The sequence below is a fragment of the Temnothorax americanus genome, unplaced genomic scaffold, assembly GCF_048541705.1.
Source record: "Temnothorax americanus isolate GAGA-0224 unplaced genomic scaffold, ASM4854170v1 Scaffold71, whole genome shotgun sequence".
Taxonomy (NCBI): domain Eukaryota; kingdom Metazoa; phylum Arthropoda; class Insecta; order Hymenoptera; family Formicidae; genus Temnothorax; species Temnothorax americanus.
In genome coordinates, this window is record NW_027509794.1 from 552,086 (window position 1) to 578,856 (window position 26,771).

The 26,771-nt window shown below is 36.3% G+C and overlaps 1 protein-coding gene and 2 long non-coding RNA genes across 4 annotated transcripts in view; 2 read left to right on the plus strand and 1 right to left on the minus strand.

Annotated features, from left to right (window-relative positions):
* Positions 1–1,389, plus strand: part of LOC143906450 (uncharacterized) — a 46,042-nt gene extending 44,653 nt beyond the window's left edge. Inside the window, exon 6 of the long non-coding RNA XR_013259519.1 lies at positions 1,307–1,389. This is a non-coding gene — a long non-coding RNA (uncharacterized LOC143906450). The remainder of the gene's footprint in view (positions 1–1,306) is intronic.
* The window catches only part of Sprt (PDZ domain-containing protein sprite), a 195,755-nt gene that overhangs the window by 1,810 nt on the left and 167,174 nt on the right, over positions 1–26,771 (plus strand). Inside the window, exons 1-4 of one of the 2 annotated variants that reach the window (XM_077422545.1) lie at positions 1,387–1,528; positions 1,760–1,836; positions 21,211–21,350; positions 22,026–22,119. In XM_077422545.1, the coding sequence (XP_077278671.1) occupies positions 21,271–21,350; positions 22,026–22,119 (174 nt within the window). In that variant the 5' untranslated portion in view covers positions 1,387–1,528; positions 1,760–1,836; positions 21,211–21,270. Of the gene's footprint in view, positions 1–1,386; positions 1,529–1,759; positions 1,837–21,210; positions 21,351–22,025; positions 22,120–26,771 lie in introns of those variants that run through there. The other variant, XM_077422544.1, reaches the window with a different exon arrangement.
* LOC143906492 (uncharacterized) lies at positions 17,360–18,940 on the minus strand. Its single transcript, XR_013259541.1, has 2 exons — positions 18,738–18,940; positions 17,360–17,982 (listed from the first exon to the last, which is right to left on the minus strand). It is a non-coding gene; the product is annotated as an uncharacterized LOC143906492 (long non-coding RNA).

A 26,771-nucleotide genomic window follows, 5' to 3' on the forward strand; every position in this document is an offset into this window, starting at 1 on the left:
ATTATCATGTAGGACATTGTGAACGATATCCGCAGGGCATCGAAAGTGACAATGAATAAGTTTCATTAAAAGCCTTCTACAGAAAAACAATATATTTCTATGTAATATCAGTATATATACATATATTTCTTTATATTCTTGTTCATTGATTAAATAGTATAAAAAATAATTTATTATGTTTTATTATTTCAAAAGTGCTCCAACTTACAATTAATTATTGTCCTCAAACTTATTTATAACATTTGAGAAGCAGCGAGAAATAATTATTATTAATTACTGTGTATTGAAAACATTTTGTAAAGGTAAGGTACGCATTTCCTTTTATTTTGCTTATTTTTTATTAAAATTATTAAATTTATTTATTTTGCTTCAATTTTTAACATTTTTATCATTAATGCTAATAAGGAAAAAAAAATAAAGTAATAAAAAAAAGATTTGCAAAAGATCAACGGGAATCGAACCCGGGCCAGCGATGTAGCAGACACGCGCCTTAGCTGCGCGGCTACGCCGTTTCATCGAAGATCTCCGCTAGCGAACCGGTAGACTTGCGTCGCAAAGTTTTCACGAATTTTTTTCTCGAAAACGGCTGAGAGTTGCGCGCTAGCGCTTCACTATGTTTTACTATTAGTGAAGGGCTATTATGGGAAAAAGTTTCATTCAGATCCGTTTCCCGGTCCTCGCGTCCTCCCCTTTTAGTAATATATGTTTCCATGACAGATCTTGAAGTTCCTGCTTGACGTTGGAGTCTCGTTTTATGTTTTAATGTGGCAATATGCTTATTTATATCAGCAACTCCCTTATTAGCAATTAAAAATTTTGAATCGCATATTGTACATAAAACTTCCCAATCAAAAATTTCTGTTTTTTGAACATTGGAAACTTTTGTTGTGATTCAGTATTGAACGTACATTTATGTTTTGGCATATTGATAAAAATATAACATTTGCTCTGAAAATGAAAGTTAGAAATTCTCAGCAATTTATTATATGTATCACAATTCACAGGTCCATATTATAAAAGATTATCCACGAAACAAAAAACAGAATAACAAAAATTTATTGCTGTAGTACCCAAAAAAGCAAATTTCCTCGCTCGGCTCGCTCCACTGCCACCCTTCAACCGCTACAGCTACAGGCCAATGTATACAATACAATTATCAACAGACACAGAGCGTATTCAGCAGAACAAACCGCTTAGTAACAATCGAACGTGATTGGCTCTTAAGTCTTACTTTCAGAACTAACGAATCAACGTAAAGTGTTGATGCTGATACAAGATATACTACTGCGCATAATGGCGATTTTAGGGACAATCTCTGATTGGTCTGATTGGGCACATATAGTGTAAAGAAACAGTCTCGAAATGTGACGAGCGTCGGAACCCACCGCCTTATGTCACGCGCTCGAAAAACCCGGACTACTTTGAAAAATCCCTCCGGACGTCCCCGGACGCTCGTAAAACTAGGACAAATCCGGGGAAAACCGGACGGATAGCAGCCCTATGATAGCAGTCGTGTTTGACTGCTAAGGCAAGTAGTAGTCTAACTGAATTATATTGAACTACCGGAGAATATACTTCATTATAGTCAATACCTGTTACCTGTGAACATCCTCTCATAACCAATCGAGCTTTGTACTTTTCGATTTTTCCCGCGGCGTTTACTTTGATTTTGAATACCCATTTTGTATCTAGGATTTTCTTGTCTTGTCGACCAGTGTCCAAGTTTGAATTTTCTTCAAAGATTGTATTTCATTTTCAGGTAATGCGGACGACGATTTCGTCCATGCTTCTTCTATGTTGACTGGATCCGTAAAAACATCACTTGTAATCAAGTAGGTAAGAAAGTCATCTCCATAATTTTTCGGTTTTCGAGTTCTCTGTGACTTTTTAAGCGCAGGTTGCATTGGAGCGCGATCTTGAATGTTGGTTGTCTGATCTATTTCAGTCTCATCGTGGTCATCTTTCGTGTCGTTAGACTGCTCTGATAGTTCTTCAGCCTCTGAGACTTCTGCTTCCGAATCGGCGTCAAACTAGTTATCTTGTCCAGATTTGTTGCTTGAAATTACCTCGGCGTCTTCTTCTTGGTCATTTCCGTCGTTGTGGTCCTCTTTAACGTTGTAAAAGGGTTTGAATCCCCAGTTATTTTCGTCTTCTTCTTTTGATGTATTTGCGGTATTCTGTGAAGTTTCGTAAAAAACATCTTTGCTTTTAAAAATCGTCCTTATAACTGGATCCATTAAACGATAACCTGTTGAATCAGTACAATATCCAACGAAAGTGCATTCTCTGACTTTCGGATCCCATTTTTGACGTTTCTCTTTTAGGATATATGCCAGAGCGCTCTACAACCAAATACACGAAGATGCGCAAGATATGGTTTCTTCCTTGTCCACTCCTCCTCTGATGTTATGTTCTTTAATCCTTTCGTCGGCGTCGTGTTTATGAGATAGGCTGCCGTAGATATAGCCTCGACCCAATAATAAACGAGTAAATTTGATTCAATCAGCATGGATCGTACTTTTTCTACTAAAGTGCGGTTCATTCGTTCGCCAAGCCCGTTTAGCTGCAGGGAATACGGAAACTGATGTTTAATCCCTGAACTTCTTAATATCCTTTCTAGATTTCGGTTGACGTACTCTCGCCCGTTGTCTGTCCTTAGCTTTTTAATTCTCCAACCAGTTTCGTTCTCGACCTGAGCCTGAAAGTCTTCAAAACAACTTACAACCTGATCCTCCTATGACCTGAACTCCTTTGACTTTAAAAAATATACAAAAACCTTCCTAGTTTTGTCGTCTATTAGAGTTAGGAAGTATTTCGATCCTCCGATGGAAGCGTTCTTCATTGGACCGCACAAATCTGAGTGTACCAATTCCAGGATTTGTGACGCGCGCGTTTCCTGTTGGTTAAAGACTTAGCTTACCTTTCACGCATGAAGTGTAAGTCGGAAGTTCGAGTTTTCGTTATATTTTATTCCAGTAGCCATCCCTTGGTTTAGGAGAAGCATGCTTCGACGATTTATATGGCCGAGACGTTTGTGCCATAATTCTTCAGAGCGTTTGCATGTAGTCGTATATACCTGAGGCTTTGATGCTGTGTCCAATTTGCATATGCCATTTTCTTCGCTCATAGTTGCCACCAACTCTCCGCTTGAATTGGTGATTTTACTGCCACTCGGTGCAAATGTAACTGAAAAACCTTTGTTTACTATTTTATATACAGAAAGTAAATTTACCTTGCTATCGGGTACATGCAGAAGATCTGTAACTTTGAATGTCTCAGCGTCATTTTACCTGACAACTTGCAGTTTGGTATTTCCAATTGCCTGAGTTTTTATACGACCGCTTGCAATTTAAATGGACGTATCCGTTTTACCGTTGATCTTCTCGAAGCATTCGTCGCTGGAAATAACATGTGTGGAATCGCACGAATCCACATACCAGGTTAATGTATCTAAACAATCCAAAGTGTAAAAGGCGCAAAACGTTTTTTCTTCTTTCGACTTACATTCTTATTTTGGTCGATTTTTTTCGTTATTTGATCCCAAGCTTGAAGCCTTCGTTTTATTGCCACCTAAGTTGTGATTGCCGATTCTTTTTGTACATTCTTTTGCGAAATGTCCATGTCCGTCGCATCTGAAGCAGCAAAGTCTCTTATTGCTCTTCACTTTAGATTTATCTCGTTTTGTATAAAGTGCTGTGCCGCTCTCCTTGTTCTTCACTTCCTGTAGGATTTTTATTTTTACCAAATCAGCTGAGATTTCCATTCCAGAGTTTTCTAAGGCCATAATCATGGGTCTGTACTCCTCGGGGAGTCCGACTAATAATAACGACCCTATATCCATTCATCCGGTACATTGAGGTTAGTGCTTCATAACTGATGTGCTGCAGTTATGATTCTGTTCACGTATTCGTCCACCGTGGTACAGTCTGATAATTTAGTCGTTGTCATTGTCTTTATCAGGCTGACTCTTCTCGTAAGACCTGAGTCTTCGAACGCCTTTTGAAGACTTTCCCACACTTCTTTTGCCGTAGACAAATCTTTCACATGCACATAAAGCATTGGATCTATGCTTAGAATAATTCTTACTTTGGCGCGACTGATCTTGCTAACGTTCCCGATGTATTCCTGTTGTCTTGTGACGCATCCCCACAGATCCTTGATTTTCAAGACGGCCTGCATGCTTACTTTCCACGTCTGGTAGTTCTCTTTACCTTTCAGACGCTCAGTTGGGAACGGATTATGTACGGACGATTGCGGTGTCGACATTGTCGATAGGGTCACTCGCCTGAAGAGGTTAGTTTCTCTATTTGTTCGTACCTGACTCAAATCGAGAGATTTGAACAGAAGTAGCTTGTTAATACCTCAGTCGTATATTTCATTTCTTGCACTGTATCCTGGACCCATAACCTGATAGCGCAGTGATACGAGGATTCAATAAAAGAGACGGACAATATATCGTGTATATCATTTAATAAAAACTTGTTTACATGAACGCCTCAATAAAAACGTTCCAATCATAATAGGATTTACAGAAAAAGTAAAATTACAAATACAGTAGAGAAATATCTAAACTGGGAATGTCATTCCTAAGAGGGGAAGACATCCACGCATCCGCGCGCAAAGCCCCTAGGCTAAAAGGAGAGATATCTCTCCTTGTCCAAGCAAAGGACATAGACTATCACAACCCGTGACTAGTAACTAAAAATTAGAATTCATTTTACCCTAGCAATAATGACTTTATATAAAACTGAAAATTAAATTAATTCTAACAGCGACAAAAGAACTAAAATATCTTAGAGTTAGAAATACAACACGCTTCACAACTTAAGTCTAAAAACTGATAGAATAAGTGTATCATAACTCAACTGAAGCAGAGCACACATTATTATAACATATCAATGAAATCACGAACACTGGACAAGATTAAATAAATAAGTTAATTCGCAGGAGACCGGGAGCAAGGACTCGAGTCAAATAAAAGTCGGTATAGAGCACACAAATATTTCAAAAATGAAAGCCACCTCCGGAGAGGGGATTTGGAGTTAAAATTCCTAATAAAAAGGGCCACATCCAAACAGCTTGGTCAGCGCCTCGATTAATGTCAAACGCTGCTCTTCGTAACAAAAACAAGACCAAAAAACATGTTCTGGAGTCTCTAGTTCCCCACAGTATAGACACTCTGGGGAGTCCACAATAAGGAACCTGAACAAGCTATCCCTAAGGGATGAATGACCACTTCTCAAACGATTAATCGTTGAGAATGCTCTTCTACCAATCAGACCATCAAACCACGATCTCCTGAAGTCGAAATCATCCCCATCGAAAAAGAAAGAAAAGAATCTGGAGCCTCTGAAAATCCTCTCCTCATATCCCCACTCGATCGAATCCCTGAAAGAGACGCTCCTCCAAAATCGCTTCAATTCCCTATGAGGGACCTCACTGACGTCACACGTCACCACGGGGGTAATCACAGGCTGACTTAGCAGCCCTGTCCGCTAGCTCATTTCCATGTCTATGCGAAAGAATCCAAACCAAATTTATATTCCAACCCTTTCTCTTAAACTCAACCAAAAGATTTCTCATTTCTAAAACTAGGAAAGAGCCACGGGAAGGATCAAAAATAGAGGAAATCGCAAGTATATTGGACAACAAGTCAGAGAAAATAAAGGCTTCGGTCTATTTCTGCTTCTCGCAGATTCGAAGAGCCTTCAAAATAGCCATTGATTCCACAGTAAAGGAAGACAAAAAACCAAAAGTAGATGAACTGAAAAGTATATCTCCGGATTGTAGAACCACGGAGAAACCCGCAGAGGTCTCACCCTCCTTTTTAATTGACCCATCCGTGAAAATGGCCCTGTTCGAAAGCAAGGCGTGACCGAAAATCTCATTAAATTTGTTAGAAGGAGAAGGGTCGTATCTTTTAATTACGTGACCAGAACACACGTCCACCTCCACATGAGCGAAAAGAGCCTCATAATTACTTGGAAAGCACATCGGATATTCCCTTTGAAGAACAAAAGCAATATATTCTTGAAAGGCAGCAAATGCCTCTAAAAAGGGATTAGTCATTCGCCTCCCCTGAAGAATGGAACGGATAGAGTTAAGGTGTGTTAATTTGTTGATAAGAGGATGCGATGTATTAGACCAAGCTCTAAAGCCCAGAGCCAAATATTTAAACCTAAAAAAGAGTGAAGGTTCCCGAAGCTCCGCAAGCATTACATTAAGGGGCGTAGAGCTCCTGTAACCCATAACAAGTCTGATCGCCCTCATCTGTATCTTATCCAACTTCACGGATAAATCCCTAGAAACGGAGTCCACCAGAAATCTCGCGTATTCCAGCCTAGAGCGGACCAAAGCCCTATATACTCTCCTTAACACATAGAGATCAGATCCCCACCATTTTTTACCGAGACATTTGAGGGTCCTAATTGAATTTGAACACCTTTTTTCTAATTTAAGCATATGAAATTTCCAATTTAAATTCTTATGAAACGTGATTCCTAAAAAAGAGATCACGTCCGAGGGATGAATTGTTATACCAGAAACTATCAAAGTAATTTTGTTTTTCATTCTGGTCTTATTGAAAATACAAAACTGAATTTTTAATGGAGATAACACCAACCCAATCTCCTTTAATTTTTGGTCAATCCGCAGGATGGAGCGCTCAAGTTTCCTGACACCCTCTGCCTCCGACTGGGAGGATGAATAAAGACAAATATCGTCCGCGTATTGAAGAATATGCACATCATTCTGAAGAAAATCCTCTACATGACTCACATATATCGTATACAGTATAGGGCTCATAACACTACCCTGCGGGAGACCCCGGTAAGCGAACCTCCTCTCATCAACCCCGTGGTAGCTAAATGAAACCTTCCTAAAAGAAATAGAATTTGTTGTGCCGCGTCGCCGGTTGGTGACGGCTTGCGGCAAAACGTTATTATTTTCGGGATCTTTTGACCTTACGAGTTGGAACTCGGTAGGCACAGGCGGGCAGACTAGGAAGAGCTCGGATTCGCAGGTGGAACAAGGTGTAGGCGTTGTTGAATGAACTTCACTTTTTTTCACTTTAAACTGAAACTTTATTTCACCGCCCCTTTTACACTCACTAACTTACACTTGTATTTGCCTTTCACAATTACTATAACTCGTACGCGCTTCGTTATAATGTAAACTTTCGCGACACGACTTACAAGAACGGCACGGGCAGAGTCTCCGGTGTACTACTTTCCGTCGCGGCTTCTTCGACGGTCCCTTATATTGTTTTGAGTTATGCCCTGTCGGCGCTTTTCCACCGGGTTCGACGGTCCCCCGAATGAGGTCGGTCAGTGACCGAGCGCATTCGCAATCTCGCTGTACTCCCGCGGTTCCGCAATTGTCAAAATGCGTTGTCGCACATTCCTATGCATCTCGCAATACTGACGTGGAAGTTTGATGAACTTCCGCGGTTCCACGTATGTCGAAATGCGTCTTCGCACATTCTTATGCATATCGCAATAGTTTGATTGACGCGGAAGCTTAATGAACTTCCGCGTCCGCGTCGGCGTAAATTGAGGAGTCTTTCGAAAGACAATTTCCTCGAAGTCTTTTGAAAGGCTATTCTATAGTTTTATTATAAATAATTTAATAATTACCCGTTGTAATTTTAGATTACAACAAATTAAATATAAATGTTTTAATCAAGGGAGAAAGACCAAGAGAAGCCAATTTATCAACGAAGTCGTCCGGAAGAACGGAGTCATACGCCGACTTTACGTCCAGAAATGCAGCTGGAGTAGAACGCCTTTCTTCGAAACCTATAAGAATATCTGTATATAAAATTGTCAAGTTATCAAGACAACTTCTTTGCTTTCTGAAACCGTATTGTGAGTCCGGGATAAGCCTATTAATCTCAAGTCACCAAAGAAGCCTATTAGTAATCAGCCTCTCCATGACCTTACAAAGGCACGAGGAAAGTGATATGGGTCTAAATTTATTATTAGAACCTTGTTTTGGGATAAAAAAAGACCAAATAATCTCTCCATTCATTAGGATAACTACCCTCCTCAAACAAGAGGTTGTAAATTTTAAGAAGAAAAGACTTACCTAGAGGGGAGAAATTCTTAATAACCCGGCCTGTAATCTATACCATCTAACCCGGGACTGGAACCGATATTTACCGAATCCAGAGCCCACTCGAGCTCCTCAGGAAGAAAAGGCAAGTCAAGGAAAAGATCGGTACCCGGAGAAAAAAGAGAAGAGGCAGGAATGGGCGGGGGAGCCTAAGAAGGGAAGAGGTCATCAATCTGATTGCGAACACTCTCAATTTTTTCCATTGGAATAGCTCTTCCCGTTTTGGTTCGGTTCCATCTAGAATCGAACCTCTTCATTGTGTCCCAAACAATTTTGGGACTTGTGTCCCTTTTAAGGGATTCCGCGAATTTCTTAAACTTATCAAGTTTAATCCTCTTGAGCTCTCTTCTTGTTTCACTACATTGGCGACTATAAGAATTGTAATCCGAAGACTTTCCTGTTCTTAAGAAGGTTTGTAGTTTCTCTCTTCTTACAGATATAAGATCGTCGCACTCCTCAGACCACCAAATACAAGGGGGATGAGGAGAAGAGGGAGGAGGGTTCCGTGGATTCCCCGGGGAAGCCTTTATCAAAGCATTTTCGACAATCGCTAGAAAAGTCGAATATAATTCTGTAGAAACAGATTGCCAAGATGGCATTAGTAATCTCAGATCCCTGTCCATAACCAAACTAAACAATTTCCAATCCGTGTATTTGTTATATTAGAGTCCGTCTCCGAGGCGAAAGAGAGGAACCTCTAATTACTGAAGACGCAATCAAAACCGGGAAATGATCTTCACTCTAGGTATCATTCAAGGTTTGACTTCTAAATCTAGTAGCAATGGAAGCATGGCAAAACGCCAGATCTATGATCGAGGGGCCGCACGAAGCATTGCCCAGATAGGACGGAGCACCGTCACTTATAAGAACAAGCTCCGTATCCTCAATTGCACCCGATTGACAGAGGAAAGAGGATCCCCACGAAGGACTATGAGAGTTAAAATCACCTACAAATATGCATTTATTAGTATTATTGCCACATCCGTTAATATTATCAAATTGAGTAAAAAATCTAAGCCATTCAGTTTCTGAAATTTGGTTGCCTTGTAGGGGCCTATAACAAGAAATAATAAGGAGATTCTCACCAGAAAAGCAAACTTCAATCGCACAGGCTTCGATTTTACCCGCACAGCCCTCGGCTACAAAGACCTCTCTATAATTAAGAGAGTGGCTAACTAAGATAGCCACTCCTCCGCTTCTGCCGTTAATCCTATCCCGTCTCACAGTATCAAAACCCCTGATAAGAAATTTAAGATGCGGTTTAAGCCACGTCTCTGAGATCGCGGCACAGTCGAAATGTGTGCTCTGCTTTTCCAAATCTTGAAAACGCTGTAAAATAGAATGAGCACTCCAGTGCATAAATCTAAATTTGTCAATTGGTTTGTTATGCATAGTGAACAATTTAAGTGTAATTATAATAAATAGGGGTATAAAGCCCTTAAAAAGAAAATATAGAAAAATTAACCCAAGAAGGTATATTCGTAAAAAAACGCTATAAGATATTAAGATACGCTTGGAATTAAATGCCAAACAAAAAAAAATACAAAAAGAGAAAATTTTTACCTGTAAATTAACAAAAAATAGAACTCAAAACGCAAAAAAAAAATTAAAAACTTAGCGCTATTCCTTGGTAGTTCCTTCGTGAAGCTTCATGGTGTTCTCAAGTCTCATCAGCAGTACATCCAGGTCTTTCATGAGGGTTGCCCTTTAGAGGATTGCCAGCAGTTTAGATGAGAATTCCGGAGCACAATCCCTAAGGCATGCAGCAAAAGATCTTCCTTTCGGATGAGATTGTAAAATAGCCGGAGTGTTTGTCATTGAGACGCCCATCTTCGAACGAAGTTGTGGAAAATTCTTCAGGGAGAGAGCCGGTGCAGCTCAATCTTCAGATGTGGAGCTATTTCTTTTCGTCTTCTGCACCAATGCCCTAGCTTCAAAGAAGAGCAAATTGTTGACCGCCATCACCCTAGAGATCTCGAGATTTTTCAAGTATTTAGGGCATTTCCTGTCGCTAGTAACATATTATGCTCTTCCCCGCAGTTAATGCATTTTTCTTTGGATTAGTGCAGGGAGCCTCCTTTGAGCCATGATGATCCTTGCTTGCACATTGGAAACATCTAAGACTCTTCTCGCAATATTTTGATAGGTGTCCGAAAAGTCCGCAGTTAAAGCACAAACGTACAGATCTTTGAAATGGTGTCGTGTAAATTATTGTCTTGAGAATGTTAACCTGTTCCAGTAAATCTTCTCCCATCTTTTGAATACAAACAGCTTGCGAATCTGACCATGTACCGGTTTTACTATCTCTCCTCTGTAATCTAAAGAGATCCGCAATCATAATGTCCTGATTCTCATCTTCAATTATACTTTTTAATTCAACTAACGAGAGATCGAGCGGAATGTCTCTTATCACGAAGTGACGAGTCAATTTGTATCTAGGGATGAAAGTTGTAAATCCAGCTTCTTTGACATATTTATTTGTAAACACTGCATTGGCAGCGGACTTTGACGGGAATGTAACTTTCCACGTGTTAAAAGAAAACGTTGTGACATTCACAAACTTTACATTTGCCGATTTAAGTTTTTTTGCCACCGTGAGAACAGAGATCTGTCTCCTTGGCTGGTCTTTCGCCATAGAAATTCGAAAAAGAACAATATATGGAGTGCTTTCGTATAAGTATCGTATATACTCGGTATTTCTCTTTTAATAGGCTTCTCGCTTAGATTGCTATTTTGCAGGTTAGTTTCTCCCTTAGTACTTGCCTTTGATTTTGACTGTACCGAGGTGGCCTGAGCCTGGCTTCCAGATTTCTTCGGGGACGAGGCAGACGTAGAAGCAGAGACTTGCCTTTTCTTGTTACGATGTTTATTAGCCGGGGGTAGAGCCGTCGATCTTCTCATCTTCAGTAGACGAAGGGAGGGGCCGTTTCCTTATATCTGTCTCTATGTCCATTTCTTCTTGCGTACTTCCCTTTGATTGAGAGAGAAATAATTTTAAATCGTTTCAAATTTCTTCGTACTGAAGCAAATTGGGAGAAGGGGGAAGGGGATCGTTCCCCGCCGACCTGTCGGCTTAGAGTGAGGTTAATCGACTCACTCTCGAGAATAAATGCCTCACACGCTTTAGACCAAAAAAGCCTCGGAAATAATAACTTCCGGTAATCAGCGGTTAACACAGAACGCGCAGAGCGCAAAATTATGACTCGGTGAACCACGATCGACTAGCACGCAACAAATATTATGCGAGCGAAAACAGCCAACGTGCACACACCACGATGGCGAAACCGGAAGTCATGTAGACATGTAGTAACAAAAAAAGAGAAAGAAACTATGACGCTATTGCCAACTGCATTTTAGGCATTACTACCACGATTTTCGAATCATTTATTCTAACAAGAAACGTATTGACGTATAACGCCGTAACCGATACGTTTCTTGTGCGTTGATTTATGTTTTGTTACACTACGTTAGTACGAAAGTCTTGTGCGGAGGCTCTAAATTGTACATGACATAGTAACCCATTGGAATAATGTGTCGTGTGTACGTGTCGTGTGTCCGTGCGTGTAAAAGGGGGGTGTATTATATTATGTGTCATATATATAGAAAATATATATGTATAGGGGAGATGTATAAAACGGTCCCACCGTGTAAAACGGTCTCCTACTTGTTTTCATAACAAATACGCAGCGCTGTCATCGGGAGACTACAATTATTAGGTTATGTTAGCTACAAAAGTACAAAGTACATACCTAGTGCATTATGGTGTTAATGACGTCTTTTATACGGACGCAACAATTTTCTTACTTTTCTTACATTTAAGGAGGTTGAAGCGATCCAGTTGAGTCAATTGACGGTTTAGAAAAAAGTTTTTTATTAGGTCATTAAAAAATCTGTATTAGGTATCATTTTATTCTCCATACGCTGCTATTGCATAAAACGTATAGTAAAAGTATCATATTATGCATCTTTATATTTTAATTAGCTAAAAACGAAACACTTTTTTGCCAATGCCAACTTGAAAACTTGTGGTATTGCTAATTATTTCAATATAAAAATGGCATGAATATATGTTTTGCCGTTGATAGAATGAAATAATGATTCTTACTGGTAGCTCCCTTGACAATTATATAAGCTATCGATTTTTTAATAATTTTCCGTCGATTATATTAAATACGATTGAAACTTGGCAACGTTTCACTTTTATGGGGTTGGTAGCAGTACTTGCCTCCGTGTTGAGCCACGTAACGGCAGTTGCTAAACGTAAACATGCCGGTGAATTTTCTGTCATTCTGGATAAGGTTAGGTGCCCGGGATTTGGCTATACCCAAATCCTGTCGGTATGTGCACGTTTTTGGTTATCTTCCGTACGTGCTGTGTCTACTATTTTGTGATAATGTCAACGATTTTTGGGTTCTCTTTTATGTTATGTTCACAATTTTTTGGTTTTTTTCCGTTAGATTCATGATTTTTTGGTTTTATTTCCAAAGAGAATAAAAAAATCGTGGACATAGCACGGAAGAGAACCACAAAAATGTGCACATACCGACAGGATTCGGGTACAGCCAAAACGCGGGCGACGCTGCGTTGCCACATCTACCTACTCGCGAACTATCAACTGCTATTTCAGTCTAATTTCGATCGCTTTAACTTGTAATATATTTGTTATTAGATGGTGAATACGTGTTTTCTTGCGTTCTAAATGTTTGCATTAATTTACTGTACGCGTAGGCACGTTTTTTTGAGCATTTATATAGACTAGATATTAAAGAAAATTGGGATCAATCATCGCCGTCAATGCTTTCTCCATATAACCCCATGTAAAACGACGCATTTTTGGAAATTAATATCTCAGCTTCTGGATGGTCAATAAATCTGAAATAATTCTCATACATGCGGTAGATCCTATACTATCATATATATTTTTTACAAACTAAAATCTAGAGTTGACCAAACTGCTTTAACCTCTTTATCTAAGGTGAGTCCAAGCTTTATTAAGTGTTTTTCTTTTTCCTATACAATGTTCTCAATGTTACTTAATATCTGTAGTGATCCTGATCGAAAGCCGAATATTTTCAGAAATCTTTTATTTAAGTAAAAAAAACTTTGTTGATATTTTTGCAATTGTGAGTAAAACAGCCAACCTTACTTGTTGGTAAGACGGCAACGGCATTACACCAATGTACGATATCATATAGGCTTTCATTTTCCCAAGTAGCAGGATAATGTTTAAAGACGTCTTAATGACGTTTTATTGGCGTTAGAGACGTCATTAAGACGTTATTTTACTCTGCTACCTAAATTATGGTAATTTTTAGGTTAAGAAATGGGACAAAGGGTTCGAAAATCATCAATCACTTTCTGTAGAAAATTGTGCCATAAAAACTGCCAACACCGAGGCAGAAAATGTTATCTGTGACTTAATTTTGCAAATAAAAATTAATTATTTACATATTGAAATACGTCTAAATTTATTTTAAAGTAAACCTACTTTCTATAGGTTATATATCACAGTATATATAAAATAAGTAGAATACCACAAAGATACAGATAGATTTATTTAATTTCAGCTATACAAAGCCATGAAATGGACTTGGTTTACAATATACCTTAAACACACTCATACCAACTTTTTTAACTTAACGCGTGACACTGTTAATTTCTTATTCCATACTTTTTTAATTTCTTCTAGAAAAACCACCTCTTAAACCCTACACGCCTAAACCCATTATTTGCACGTTAAACTCACAACCTAAACTCATGCAGTAATACTTAATCTAGTCCGCTTCGACAATATCAAGCCAAGAAACAAACATTATTCACCTATACACACACACATACCTTCTTACCGCAACGCGCAACAACTAATATTTCCTATATTTCTTTTATTTCTAAATTCTTCCCAAATCTCCTTTAGACTCATATCTCGCTTTGTCTCTAAAATAACATTCCTTACATCCTAAAACTTATAAAACTTGAATTCTAAATCAATGCATATTCTCTATAAACTTTATAATCCAAAACCTAATTCTCTCTTTTTCTTTATCCCTACCTTTACCTTCATATTACAACTATTTTCCTGTTTTTCAATCACATCTTAATATATTAATAATTATTTACCTTTACCTTCAAATATTAACGTAACTCTCTCATCTTACAATACATATAATAAACTTGACTAATAACAAATCTCTTGCTACCTAACTAATGCTATCCTATGTCCCCAGCTTTTCCAAACTCATCACACCTCCCTATATGCACCTACCTCCTCTTCTTTTTCTTCCTATATATTATCTTTTTAATCTTCCTGATCTTTTGAATTCATTCCTAATTTAACTCGAATCATTTGCCTTCTTTATTTGCCAAATTTCTCGACACTGCTCCTCCTTCACTCCTAGTAAATTGCCTCCCAGCTCTTCTTCTCTCGTTCCCACCGAAGCAACATTTATTTCCTCCTCGCATGCGCGTTCTTTAGTTATCTTCCCATGTCTCCTATCTACTTTTGCATAATTAATATACCTGGATTCGCCTCCGTGTCATCCAAAGATTCTAATATTTCCAGAAAACTGCTGCATCCTTTAAACTATAATGTTCATACCTCCTAATTTTTTCTCCTTCCGCATTTCCTCTTCTTCTTCTTCCTTTCCATATCTCACCAAGCCTTGCGTGTCCTTTTAACTAATTTTCCTATTTCCATCTTTTTTTACCTTTTCTTTTCTACAACGCAGACAAGTTTCGCCAATCCTTGTTCCAGGAATACGCCAATAGCTTTCCTATACCTTTCTTCTTTTCATCTCATCTCTTCTTCATCGTTGGCTTAACCTTTCCTCAACTATGCTTATCTTCTTTTACTTTCCATTTCCTAGAACACCTCTAGGCCCGCCCATCCTTGTGTCCTAGCTTTATTTCACCTTTCTTCTTTCCATCTCCATTGACCCGGAACTCGAGACTTTCGACTGCTTTTTCTTCTTCCTTCTTCGATAATCATCTTCACATTTAATCCTCCCTTGTTTCGTATAGCCTCTTCTATAACAGCGCATTTTTCACCTACCTCTTGTCCTCTCCTCTGTTTTCTATCCTTTATCTCCTTTTCCTCTTTATTATTCTTATTCTTGATCCTATATTTCCTAGTCTAAAATTTGTCCCAATCTAAGATTTACATGTGTTCTGAGTTTAACCTGTCATCTTTTCAACTATCTTTTTAACCTATACTTAATTTACGGCCGAAGGCTCCTTAGCTAATCATTTACCATACAATCTTCTTTACAATCATCGATCGAAACCTTCCCTACTTTACCTACATTACCTTTACCGCCTTTTCTGCCTAACTGATTCGTCACCATAACCTCTTCCTACCACGTTCGCTAAACACTTCTATACTACTTTTCTCTACTTGCATCCTACTATCTCTCTTCATTCTCATCGCATCCCCTACTTACACCCTATCTTTTCATTATCCTTACTTGCCACATACTAATCTTTAAACCCAGAAACAAAGCTAAAATCGCACAACGCACTTTCACCGCTACCATTCACACACGCGCTATCTAACCAAGTTCTACCACAAAGATATATAAAATAAAAATAAAATTATATACCAGAGCTGTTTTAGCCACACCCTATGGGTAAAACGGCCAAAATGTATCCCAGCAAACGAAAAAGGATTAAAAGATATTAAAATTTTTTAATACCTTTGAATCCCTTTTTTGGCGGAATTAGATAAAATTAGATGGGATTCGAAATGAAATGGTCCAATCCCATGGAATCCAAAAAAGAAATTTTCAATTCCATCCAATCCTATGGAATCCGTAAAGGTTATGGAACTACATGGCATTAGATGGTTTAGGAAATTTTTTTAAATTCCTCCCGTAATGACCACACACACACATTTTTATGAAAATAGGAAAGGATCAATGCTTTTAAATAAACGTTTATTTTTGTAGTCAGACGACTGGCGCCGTGTGGGCTTAGAGCTTGGGAACTCTTGCCCTAGGCGACTAGCGCCTGAAAATATCCAAAAATATCTTATTTGGTCCCGCAGGGAGTCTCCCTATATACCGGTCGATGCGGAATTTTGAACTTGAGAGAATGTGCGGGCGATGCGACGCCAAGCGGCGTTGATGCGAACTACCCATTTTTCGCGCGGGCGTGTATCACTGGTGGCGCGTACCGCCACATTGGTTTAAAAGAATATTTCTTTGATAGAAGCCATCTAAGAAGTAATTTTCTTCAAAAAGGTAAAATTTTGTCATTAAGAAAAGGAAACGTTATAACCCACAAAAGTCATACTTTATTCAAGAAAATGATTTATTACATGGCTCTTAAGAAATTATTTTATTGGATTTAAACAATTATTTTCTTGGCGTATAGATTTTAAATATTACACTCTTTCTTAAAAAAAATGTTACTACATAGAAAAAAATTATTTTCTTGTTAAAGAATAAATGTTTACTTATAACAAGATATTAAGTGTCAAAGAGCATATAAATTTCAACTAAAAAAATTGTTATTTTGATTCTGATATCATACATTTTTATTTAAATTAAATGAATATTTACTTAAATGAAAAACATAATTTAAAAACATATTTATTTGGTTTAAAAAAATATTTCCTGGGTAGGAGCCGGCTAAAAAATAATTTTCTTCAAGAAAGTAAAATTTTGTCATTAAGAAAAGTAAACTTTATAACCCACAAAAGTCATACTTTATTCAAGAAAATAATTTATTACATGGCTCAAGAAATTATTTTATTGGATTTAAATATTTATTTTCTTGGCGTATATGTTTAAAATTGTTCAAAATCTATAGTACTAACGTTAATACTGTTATTTTTAATATTATTTTATTGTTATTTGGAAATTTGTATTCAACATATTATTAAAAAAAATAAACAAATATTTACTTTTTAAAAATTTTAAACAAATAAATCAAAATAAAAAATATTAATTTTTTCCCTCAATTTTCTCAAACAATCCGTTTTGCTCCTTATTTTTGAATATATTTTCCAAAAAATATCAATTATTTACATTAAATTTACAAAATTGGTGATAAAATCACAAAAAATGTCATATTAAATCGAAAAATTGACATTTTAAAAACTTTATAACTCGGAAACCACTTCTATTCCAAAAGTGAAATTTTCAGGGTTATTTAAGGATATAATGAAGTATATTCCCTGAAAATTTCAAAGGATTTCGAGTTGAAAGAAAAAAGTTCTGACTATCAGAAAATGGCGATTTTTCGAAAATCGATCGGCTTTAGATGGCCATAACTTAACGAAATAAAAGCAATCAAGCAAAAAGTGGGTAGATTTCTCCAGAGTATACCTGAACAAAAAATATCAGCTGTTGATCAACCCTCTACTTCAAAAACTGTAGATATGACAGCATTTCAAAAATTGGCAAAATTTCTCTAAAACAGTGGTTTAGTTAGCAGCTCGCCGTGAAGCCGGACTTGAGTGTAAACCAATGACCAATTTTTTCCTTAAAAGTAGAGAGTTTACAGAAAAGAATGCGGCCTTAAACGAGTCTCTAAGTTATATAGAAGCTGAGATATAAATTTTTGAAAATGACTGAAAAATGGACTTTTTTCAAAATTCAAAAAATTCTCCAGCGGCCGGATTTGATCGAATCGGGCTCAAATTTTTAAGATTATCTCTTTTTTTAGTGTACTTTCGAGGAAAAAATCGGCATCAAAATCGGTAAACCACCCCCGCAATTTTTGGTCGAAAAGTAATAGATCTGCCTATTATATATATATATATATATATATATATATATATATATATATATATAAATTATTTTTCGAATCTCTGTGCTATCTGGGAGAGGGTAGATTAGAATACAATTCTCCTCATCGAGCTCACGCTGTACGCTGAAAAACAAAAAATAATATAATTTATTTTATTGTCAACTTAATTGTATATATATTTGCAATAAAAATTGTCTAATATGATTTTTGTAAATAAAACGTTTTATTTTAATGTAACAATACCGACTGTTGAATATTTAAAAAATTTAATGTTTTACATTAGTCTGTTTATCCAAAGTTACCAAGAATTAAACATAATACGGAACTTTTAAAATTGCAATTAATTCATAAGAATGACTTTCAATTTTGTAAGTGATAGGGAATGACATATTCAATATATATTATAGACTCAAATATAACGATGGGATAAAACTAGGAATTTAACGTATTGTACTCGTTTTTCAATCTTAATTTGGAATAAAATGGAATTTGTTCTATTGTAAATATCGCCGGAATTCAATGAAATTCGATATATACATATTGATTTCCAAATTTGGGATTCAATGGTATTTATTTTATTGTCGGAATAGTCGGAATTCAATGGAGTTCAACACGGACACTTTTCAATCCCTATCCTGGCATTCAATGATATTCATTTTATTGTCAGAATAGACGGAATTTAATGGAATTCAATACGGAAATTTTTAATTCCTAGTTTGGCATTCAATGGTATTCATTTCGTTGACGGAATCAATGGTATTCAATGGAATTCATCACGAAACTTTTCAATCCCTAACCTGGCATTTAGTGGCATTCATTTCGTTAACGGAATCAATGGTATTCAATGGAATTCATGACGAAACTTTCCAATCCCTAACCTGGCATTCAGTGGTATAATATTTTTGTGTCGGAATTGGGTGGGATTCAAAAAAGACAAATTCTTTCCAAAATAAGGAATTCCATGATATTGAAACTATTTCAATCCCTTTTTTGGACACAATGAAATTCGGAAAGTCCTTAATTGAATTCCTGGCAATCCCGTTTTAATTCTTTTCAATCTTTTTTCGTTTGCTGGGATATCTGCTGTTTTTTGTTTGCTGCTAATTTTGAAAATTTAAGACTGCGGTCCACTTAATGCTACAAATGCTTTGAAGCATTCTTCTTCTCCTTTCTTTCAATGAAGAAAGAAGGAGAAGAAGAACGCTTCAAAGCATTTATAGCGTCAAGTGGACCGTAGTCTAAGGGTTGCTTATATTCAACTTTTTCAATTAACAAAAATGTCAATGAATACTTCTAACGATATTTTTAATCCAAATATGTTTTCTTTGGAAGTAAAATAAATGTATTTCTTAAAGGGGCCGTTTTACACACATCTCCTTCATGTATATATTTAAATTTGTTATAATGCATAGTTAAAAATTACATAAATCTGACTACACCTGCTTTCATAATAAAGCAGACAAGTTAGAATTTTAAGGATTGCATAACATAATAAAATACATAAATATATACACATAATAAGTCATACTCATTTTTTTTTGTAACTTGTATTTACAATAAACAAGTTACAAAAAGGTATTTAAGGAGGCTCTTACCCGGCTGCTCTAATCAATGTAGCAACCGAAAAATTATCATTAATAATTGATTATAAAATTATCGGAAAATTAAATAAAAAAATAAATAATGATTTTTACATAGTGTAAGAGTAAGTTATATGTTCTATTAGTGTAAATATTAAAATTTATACAATAAGTCAGTTGACTACGTCAGTGCTAAAGAGCAGAACATGCGCGTGTCACAACGTCGTCTGTAGCAGTCTGCAGCTAAGTGAGGTGTAGCCGTGTAGCGTTGTAGCGAATGATGCGATGAAGAGATGGAGCCAAAAGAAAGATATAACGTGAGAATGCTGACAGGGAAAATGAAAGGAAAATTCGCGAAAATAAAGGTTGTCAATGCGCGAGAGAATAATTATGCCGCTACCATACAGCGCAGAGAAAAGACATGTGCAAGTGAGGTTAGAAACTTCGCGCTATTTTGACACTCGGAAGATCATTCGCCTAACCTGTCGTACGTCATATTAAAACTACAATATCTTTTATAACTCATCGTCAACACCAAGTTTTCTTCTTATCATTAGAAAGATTATTATTTTAACTACAATTCCTTAGTTTTTTGTTTACCTGGCTCGCAAACTTGCCAAGAAAATACATCACTTCCGGTAAAAATTTTAGTGTTTACCATATGCCCTGTGTTAAAAATGCGAATTTCAATACTGATATTTTTACAGTTTTTATCGTCAACCTATGCTCAAGTTTTGGGCATCGGTCCGTTGTGGTTCACTTTACAACATATATTAATTTCATAAAGATCTGTCATATTATGATCGAAATAAGAGCCTCCTTAAAGGATGAGTATGACTTGTGAATATGTTTGTGCATGAAAAATATCAAATAATAAACTTCTGTTTGTAAGCGACGGGAAAAATTAACGGAGCCGACCGGGACTCGAACTCGGGATCCTTCGTTCACACGCCTAGCACTTAGGCTGCTACCCCACAACTGCTCCACTACTACGCTAATTTCTTCGATCTCCCATCAATACCGGCTCTACACTGAAAAAAAATACTTAGATCTAAGAAAATATTTTTTCACATAGTACCAATGGCCTTATTTACTTAATATAATCACATACTTATATATATATATATTTAGAATTAGATATTAGATATTTAAATTGCCTGGGTGATAAAAAAGAACATTTTCATAAATATTTTTAAAAGATTCTTAAAATATTCTTAAAAATGTTACCACAAAAGGTTTTTTAACTATTTTAAAATATTCCTAAAACCGTTTTAAAATATTTCTTGTAATATTTTTATAGAAATATTTTTTGAAAACATTGTGTGCTGTATGGGTTTTAGCTTGTATTTAAATACTTTGCGTCGAAATATCTGCCCAATGCTGGCTCTAATGCTAGGTCTACAATGCGAGTCGTAAAGTCGTGAGTCGTAAGAATTGACCAATCACAGTCGATTATTCTCCTCAAATTCGATTGTGATTGGTCAATTCTTACGACTCACGACTTTACGACTCGCATTGTAGACCTAGCATAACAATATTTTAATTTGAAGTTAAGTTAAAGATATATAACGCTACGGATCAAGAAGCTATAATATGATTCTCGAAATTTTCGTTAAGAAAAGATCAGCTCCAAATCGAGCGAAGATTTTATCATTAAAAAGTAATGCGCGGGACGCTGATAGATAAACTGTGTTATCGCGAGTCATAAATACCGAAATCTCATTTCACATACGAGTTCCAATCGTAACGGCTACTCTCTCTTTTTTTGCAGACCTGCTTTTGTCTACCTGACGGACAGATTAAGAAGAGCTGCGATGCCGTAGTTGTCGCTATGAGCGAGAGCCGGTGCTACACGGATTCGCCCGTGCTCGCTGAACATCAGCCCTTCAACCGTAATGGGAAGGCGCTTAGGTACGATTATTATAAGTGCATACCACACAAGCATGCACGCTACGTCGCTACGCCGACCAGCGAGGTTTAATCGCCTGCGACAGAACGGGCGTTGATCGTACTTTGATTTATAGCTTGTAATTGAAGAGTATAATTCGAAAACGACCTGCGCGCCGGTCGTTTCTATCAACTGTGTTTCAATGCTGCGCGACAGTTTAGGTCTCGAGATCGCTAGGAAAATTGCTAAAAGAATTAAAAAGCATTACGAAAAATGTTGCTGAATGTATCATATCACACGCTCGTTCTTTAGTCAAACAAGATTATATAGGATTATTATTATAAAGAGTTATAATTTACATACTTATCCTTTTAACCTTTACCGTTTTAAATAACACATAATAGTTCACGTTTAGTAACTATATATGTATAGTAATAACGAATCTCCATGTGCTTCCGCCACGCTTATTATATCGAAACTTCTTCTAAATCACCGTTACTGCGGTATTGTCGGTCGCGATAGCGTCGTGAGAGGATGTCCGATCAGATTATCGATCGAATTATGGTCCTCGTTCTAATCAGATTATACCGCGGAATTCCAGCTCGCGTTCCCGTCTCGTAAAGTGGACTTAGAGAGCTAAGGCACAAGACCCACGTCTCTTCTTGTCCGCTGGAGACACTAACGAGGGTTGATTTTAGGGGATCTAAGAAGAGCGTGCTGTTCTATACGACCGACTGTGGAGACGAAAAAGAGGACCTGGGTCTCAAGCTTCAGCAGCGATCTGTCTCGTTGGTAAGTCCCGCATATTAACGTCAAACTATACGTACATCACGCGATATCAATATCTCATATAATTAGGATCACCCCAACCATCAAATATCTGCAGGTTTCAGAAAAGTCTGTCGGTTTGCCTAGATGCACATATGTTATGCAGTCGTTAATCTTCTCGTTATGAACGCAATAAGAAAGTTAGAAGGAGCATGTAATGGTTTAGGTACCAGTTTCATAAATGATCGATCTTGTACGCCTCCGTAATTAAAGATTGCAGACTTGCAATCAAGCATATTAATGCATCACAACTCTATAGGAATATGCAGAACATTCGCAATTTTTATTTTAAAATTGACTTTAAAATTTCTCGACATATGGTCTCGATTTTTTATCTCTCGAGAGCGAGAGATAAAAAATTATTTATTTAAATCAGAAAAAAGTATAATTTTTTTTAATGTAATTTATTAAACTCTTATTAAACATTTTATCTGAATTCCTATATGTGGAGTCATTTTTTTAATAATTAAAAAAATATTTTTTTTCATTTTATCTTTTTTATTTTGATGCTGCAATTTTTAAAAGTTTGTGCGTCATAATTTGTTATGAATGGTATTTTCTGCGTAGCTTGATAAAGATTGCGGCAGCTTTTTCTGTTCCGAAAGACAACAACCGTGATTTTCACCAAGCCTGACTCTCTTATTGAATTATCCAGCTGTCGTTATTCAGTGAAGCTTTAGTGACGTACGGTACCAAAACAATGTAGTAGTAACTAGCACTGAATTGTACGAAGCTCCGTATAAATCTCGCGCGAGATTGCAAAGGCCAATTCTTTAACGTGCAATTTAAACAACATAACTTTTGAATTTAATCCTTGTTAACCGACGTAAACAATGTCGAACAAAAAATCTTCTAATAAACTTTAAAGTTAAAACTGCCCTTTACAAGAGAAATTAGTCCAATAATAACTTCACGAGTAGAATAAAGTTGCTTATATGCTTCGCTTGAAATATACAAAGACTGCGCGTACTCCTCATCAACATAGCCCGCGAAGTCATTGATAGGTGAAAAATCGATTATCGTTATTTCTCGTACCATCAGAGCGTTAAAAGTAGTATCACTTGCCGTCATTTATTACACAGTTACAAATATACATATAATAAACAGATATAAGTATTCAAAAAATTATCGCTAATGGTACCTCGCCTCAATATATTTTTCCAACTTTTTTCTTACTTCGATAATTAATTTCGACACATTGTACGTCAATCAATCGTATGATTAATTATAAATACGAAGAACAAAAACACTTTAGATGAAACTTGACATTTTTAAATATATATCAATCACGTAATCGCTGCTATATTAGAGTTATCACATAATGACATCATCTCCATTACGTTTATATCGCCTTTATAAGAACGTCATAACGTAAAATACAATATTATTAAGCTTTAGGGCTAAATATTTAAAGAAATTTTCTTCTTCGATTAATATTGAATGAAATTGATGCAGATAGAATCTTACTTTAAGATTCAGTTACCGAGGTTTTGATTGTTAGTATCTAATCATGAGCGTAAGCCTGTAACAACGTATTTCTATTAATATCAGCTTAGAGAACGCGAATTGAACATAAAGAGATTGTGCCTGGAAACTATATACCGCGTTACAATCCATCCATAAACACTCCGTGATTCTAAGCGCAGTCCGTAACTTTCCTTTTCGATAGCATCGTAGTCTATAAATTCTCAATCACCTGTCGTATCGGCGGCTTCGCCCGTATCGCTTAGACACCCCATACAGATTCTCTATTATCATCTTCGCTCTTCATCCTTAAATATTCTTATCTCGATTCATAAATATGTAATATATAAATCCCTTTTATCTCTTCTTCTTTAGAAATTCTTATATACTTCTCAGTTTGTATTTTCAGGTCTCTAATAAATAAAAATTTAAAGACAGCTTTTAACAACTGTATAAAAATACAAAGACGCATATTTTGATTCCCTTTTTAATATATTGCAAATAAAAATAAATAAAAAATGAAACAGCTATGACATAGGAATATGACAAGTAATTATAAATATGCTTTATCTACTTATTTTATATATTTTTTTTTAAATATGTTGATAGATTTTTATTTATTAGATCATTCGTACATTTAAACATTTATTATACATTTTCTCTAGCGAATAACTATATATTTTTTCTAGTAATAACTAGGTTTTCCGTAATAGCTCAACCACCTCATCGTAACAAACGTCCAATTTTATAACTGTCACTCAGTTTTGCTGATTATCAGCCACACCAGCTAGACTATAAACCTTCCGCAATTCTAAAGACGGTCTATAACTTTCCATTTCGATCACTATCGCGCGTCGTAAATTCCCAATCGCCTGCTGTATCAGTTGTCCCGGTGGTAACACCCATACGCTTCTACGTAAACTCTTCATCATCGTCTTTGTCCCTCGTCATTATCCCATACGTATTCCCCGTGCTGATTTATGAACACCGGCGATTTGCCGGCAGAGACTGCAGAGAGAACCGATATCAACGACCGGTGGTCCCGTATTTTGCCTCTTGTCAAACCGCACCGAAAGCAAATCTCTACCTTGTTCAAAGTCCTGTAATATACCTATATGAAAAAAACTGAAAGACTAAAAAATTTCAGTATGATTAGAACTTTTGATAAAACTTTAATTTGCGCTGGTAAATATTTTATTTCTGAATATGACACCACTATATAAAAGAGAATAATAAGAGAAATAGAATCGTAACGATATACAATCAATTAGAATCAAAAGCCATGCGATCCAAGCCTAGGTCTTTGACAGCCTTATATTAGTTTCTGTATATATATATATATATATATATATATATATATATATATATGTCTATATATATATACATATAATTTTTCCAACAAACTGCGCGCCGATTATTTGTCGGACTTAAAACACAGTAATTGTTAGAATTAAAAATCTTTCTCTCCCCGGAATTAAATCGACTCGATTTAATTATCTAAAAACTGTAAAGAAATTTATTGCGAAAAATATTACCTCAGCCAGGGTTCGAACCTGGAACCTCCCTCATTCCGTGTAGGGCGTCGTACCAATTCGACCACCGAGGCATGTGGTAATATTTTTTGCAATAACCGGTTAATAATAGTTGTAAACACTAAGACGCATTGTAAGGTCAGCTGGGTTTTAAGTCCGGCTGTGATCGGAGCACAGTGAATAGTTGGAATATATATGTGTTACAATAATACATATAAAAATTCGATATGAATTTTCCGTAACATCTATTAATGCTCGTGTAATGGTCTTACTTCTCATTATAGCTTTTGCTTCAAACGAGCGAAAAATAAGTTTCTTATTGTTAATATACGCTGACCTTACAATGCGTCTTAGTGTTTACAACTATTATTAACCAGTTATTGCGAAAAATATTACCACATGCCTCGGTGGTCGAATTGGTACGACGCCCTACACGAAATGAAGGAGGTTCCAGGTTCGAACCCTGGCTGAGGTGATATTTTTCGCAATAAATTCTTTACAGTTTTTTAATCATTAAATCGTGTCGATTTAATTGTGGGGGGATGAAAGGGTTTTTAAACATTCTAATGATAACTGTGTTTTAAGTCCGGCTGTGATCGGAGCACAGTGAATAGTTAGAATATATATGTGTTACAATAATACATATAAAAATTTGATATGAATTTTCCGTAACATCTATTAATGCTCGTGTAATGATCTTAAATATTATTGTGTCTCCGAATCTCAAAGTGATTCTAAAGAGTAATGCATGCTGTGAACACGAATCCAATGAAGTTTTTTTATTTTCATTGATTTTTAATATTTTATGAGCGACCCCAAACTTGAAACTTGTGTCCGGGGCAAAGTCGTCACCAAGCCATATCATGGAGGCTTCCGGCGAAAATCAAAGTCAAAGAAGCAGCAGTAGTCGGATTCCGGCGAGGACTTGGATAATATGTGCTGCGTGTGCTCAGAGATGACAGAATAGAGCTGACGAGAAACGTATGAGCGTAAGGCACATAGGTGTGTACGCTTTTCTTGTAATTATTTTCCGCCATCGTATTTTTAATTAATGTTTCCATTTTTTTATTAAAAAATAACTAATAAAATGTATCATATAATTTAAAAGGCTCACAAAATTAAAAATTAAATTAAGAAATAAAGGGCATCGAGCCTTAACGAGGTGTCAGTGTTAATTTATCAAATATATTAATTACAGACGTTTCGGTTCTAACATTGAACCATCTTCATTGTCGGGGATTGTCGGTTACTCTCTTCCAAAGTTAACACATCAGCCACGATGTGAACAGTTCGATTCTCTGAGCGTTCTCTCTACAGACCATACCATGCGTACGATACCAACTTTGTCGTCTGCGTATTAGATATACTTTTGTAATTAATGATAGCGCTAAGTGTAACAAGTTTGTTAATGCGTTAAAATAGACATTGAAGATGGTTTAATGTTAGAACTGAAACGTCTGTAATTTAATATATTTGATAAATTAACACAGACACTTCGTTAAGGCTCGATGCCCTATATTTCTTAATTTAAAATGTATCATTTTTCATGATCAAAATTGTGAATTTTTATATAAAATTCAGTCTGAGAATAAAGTGACGACTCCGCCCCGGCAATTTTGA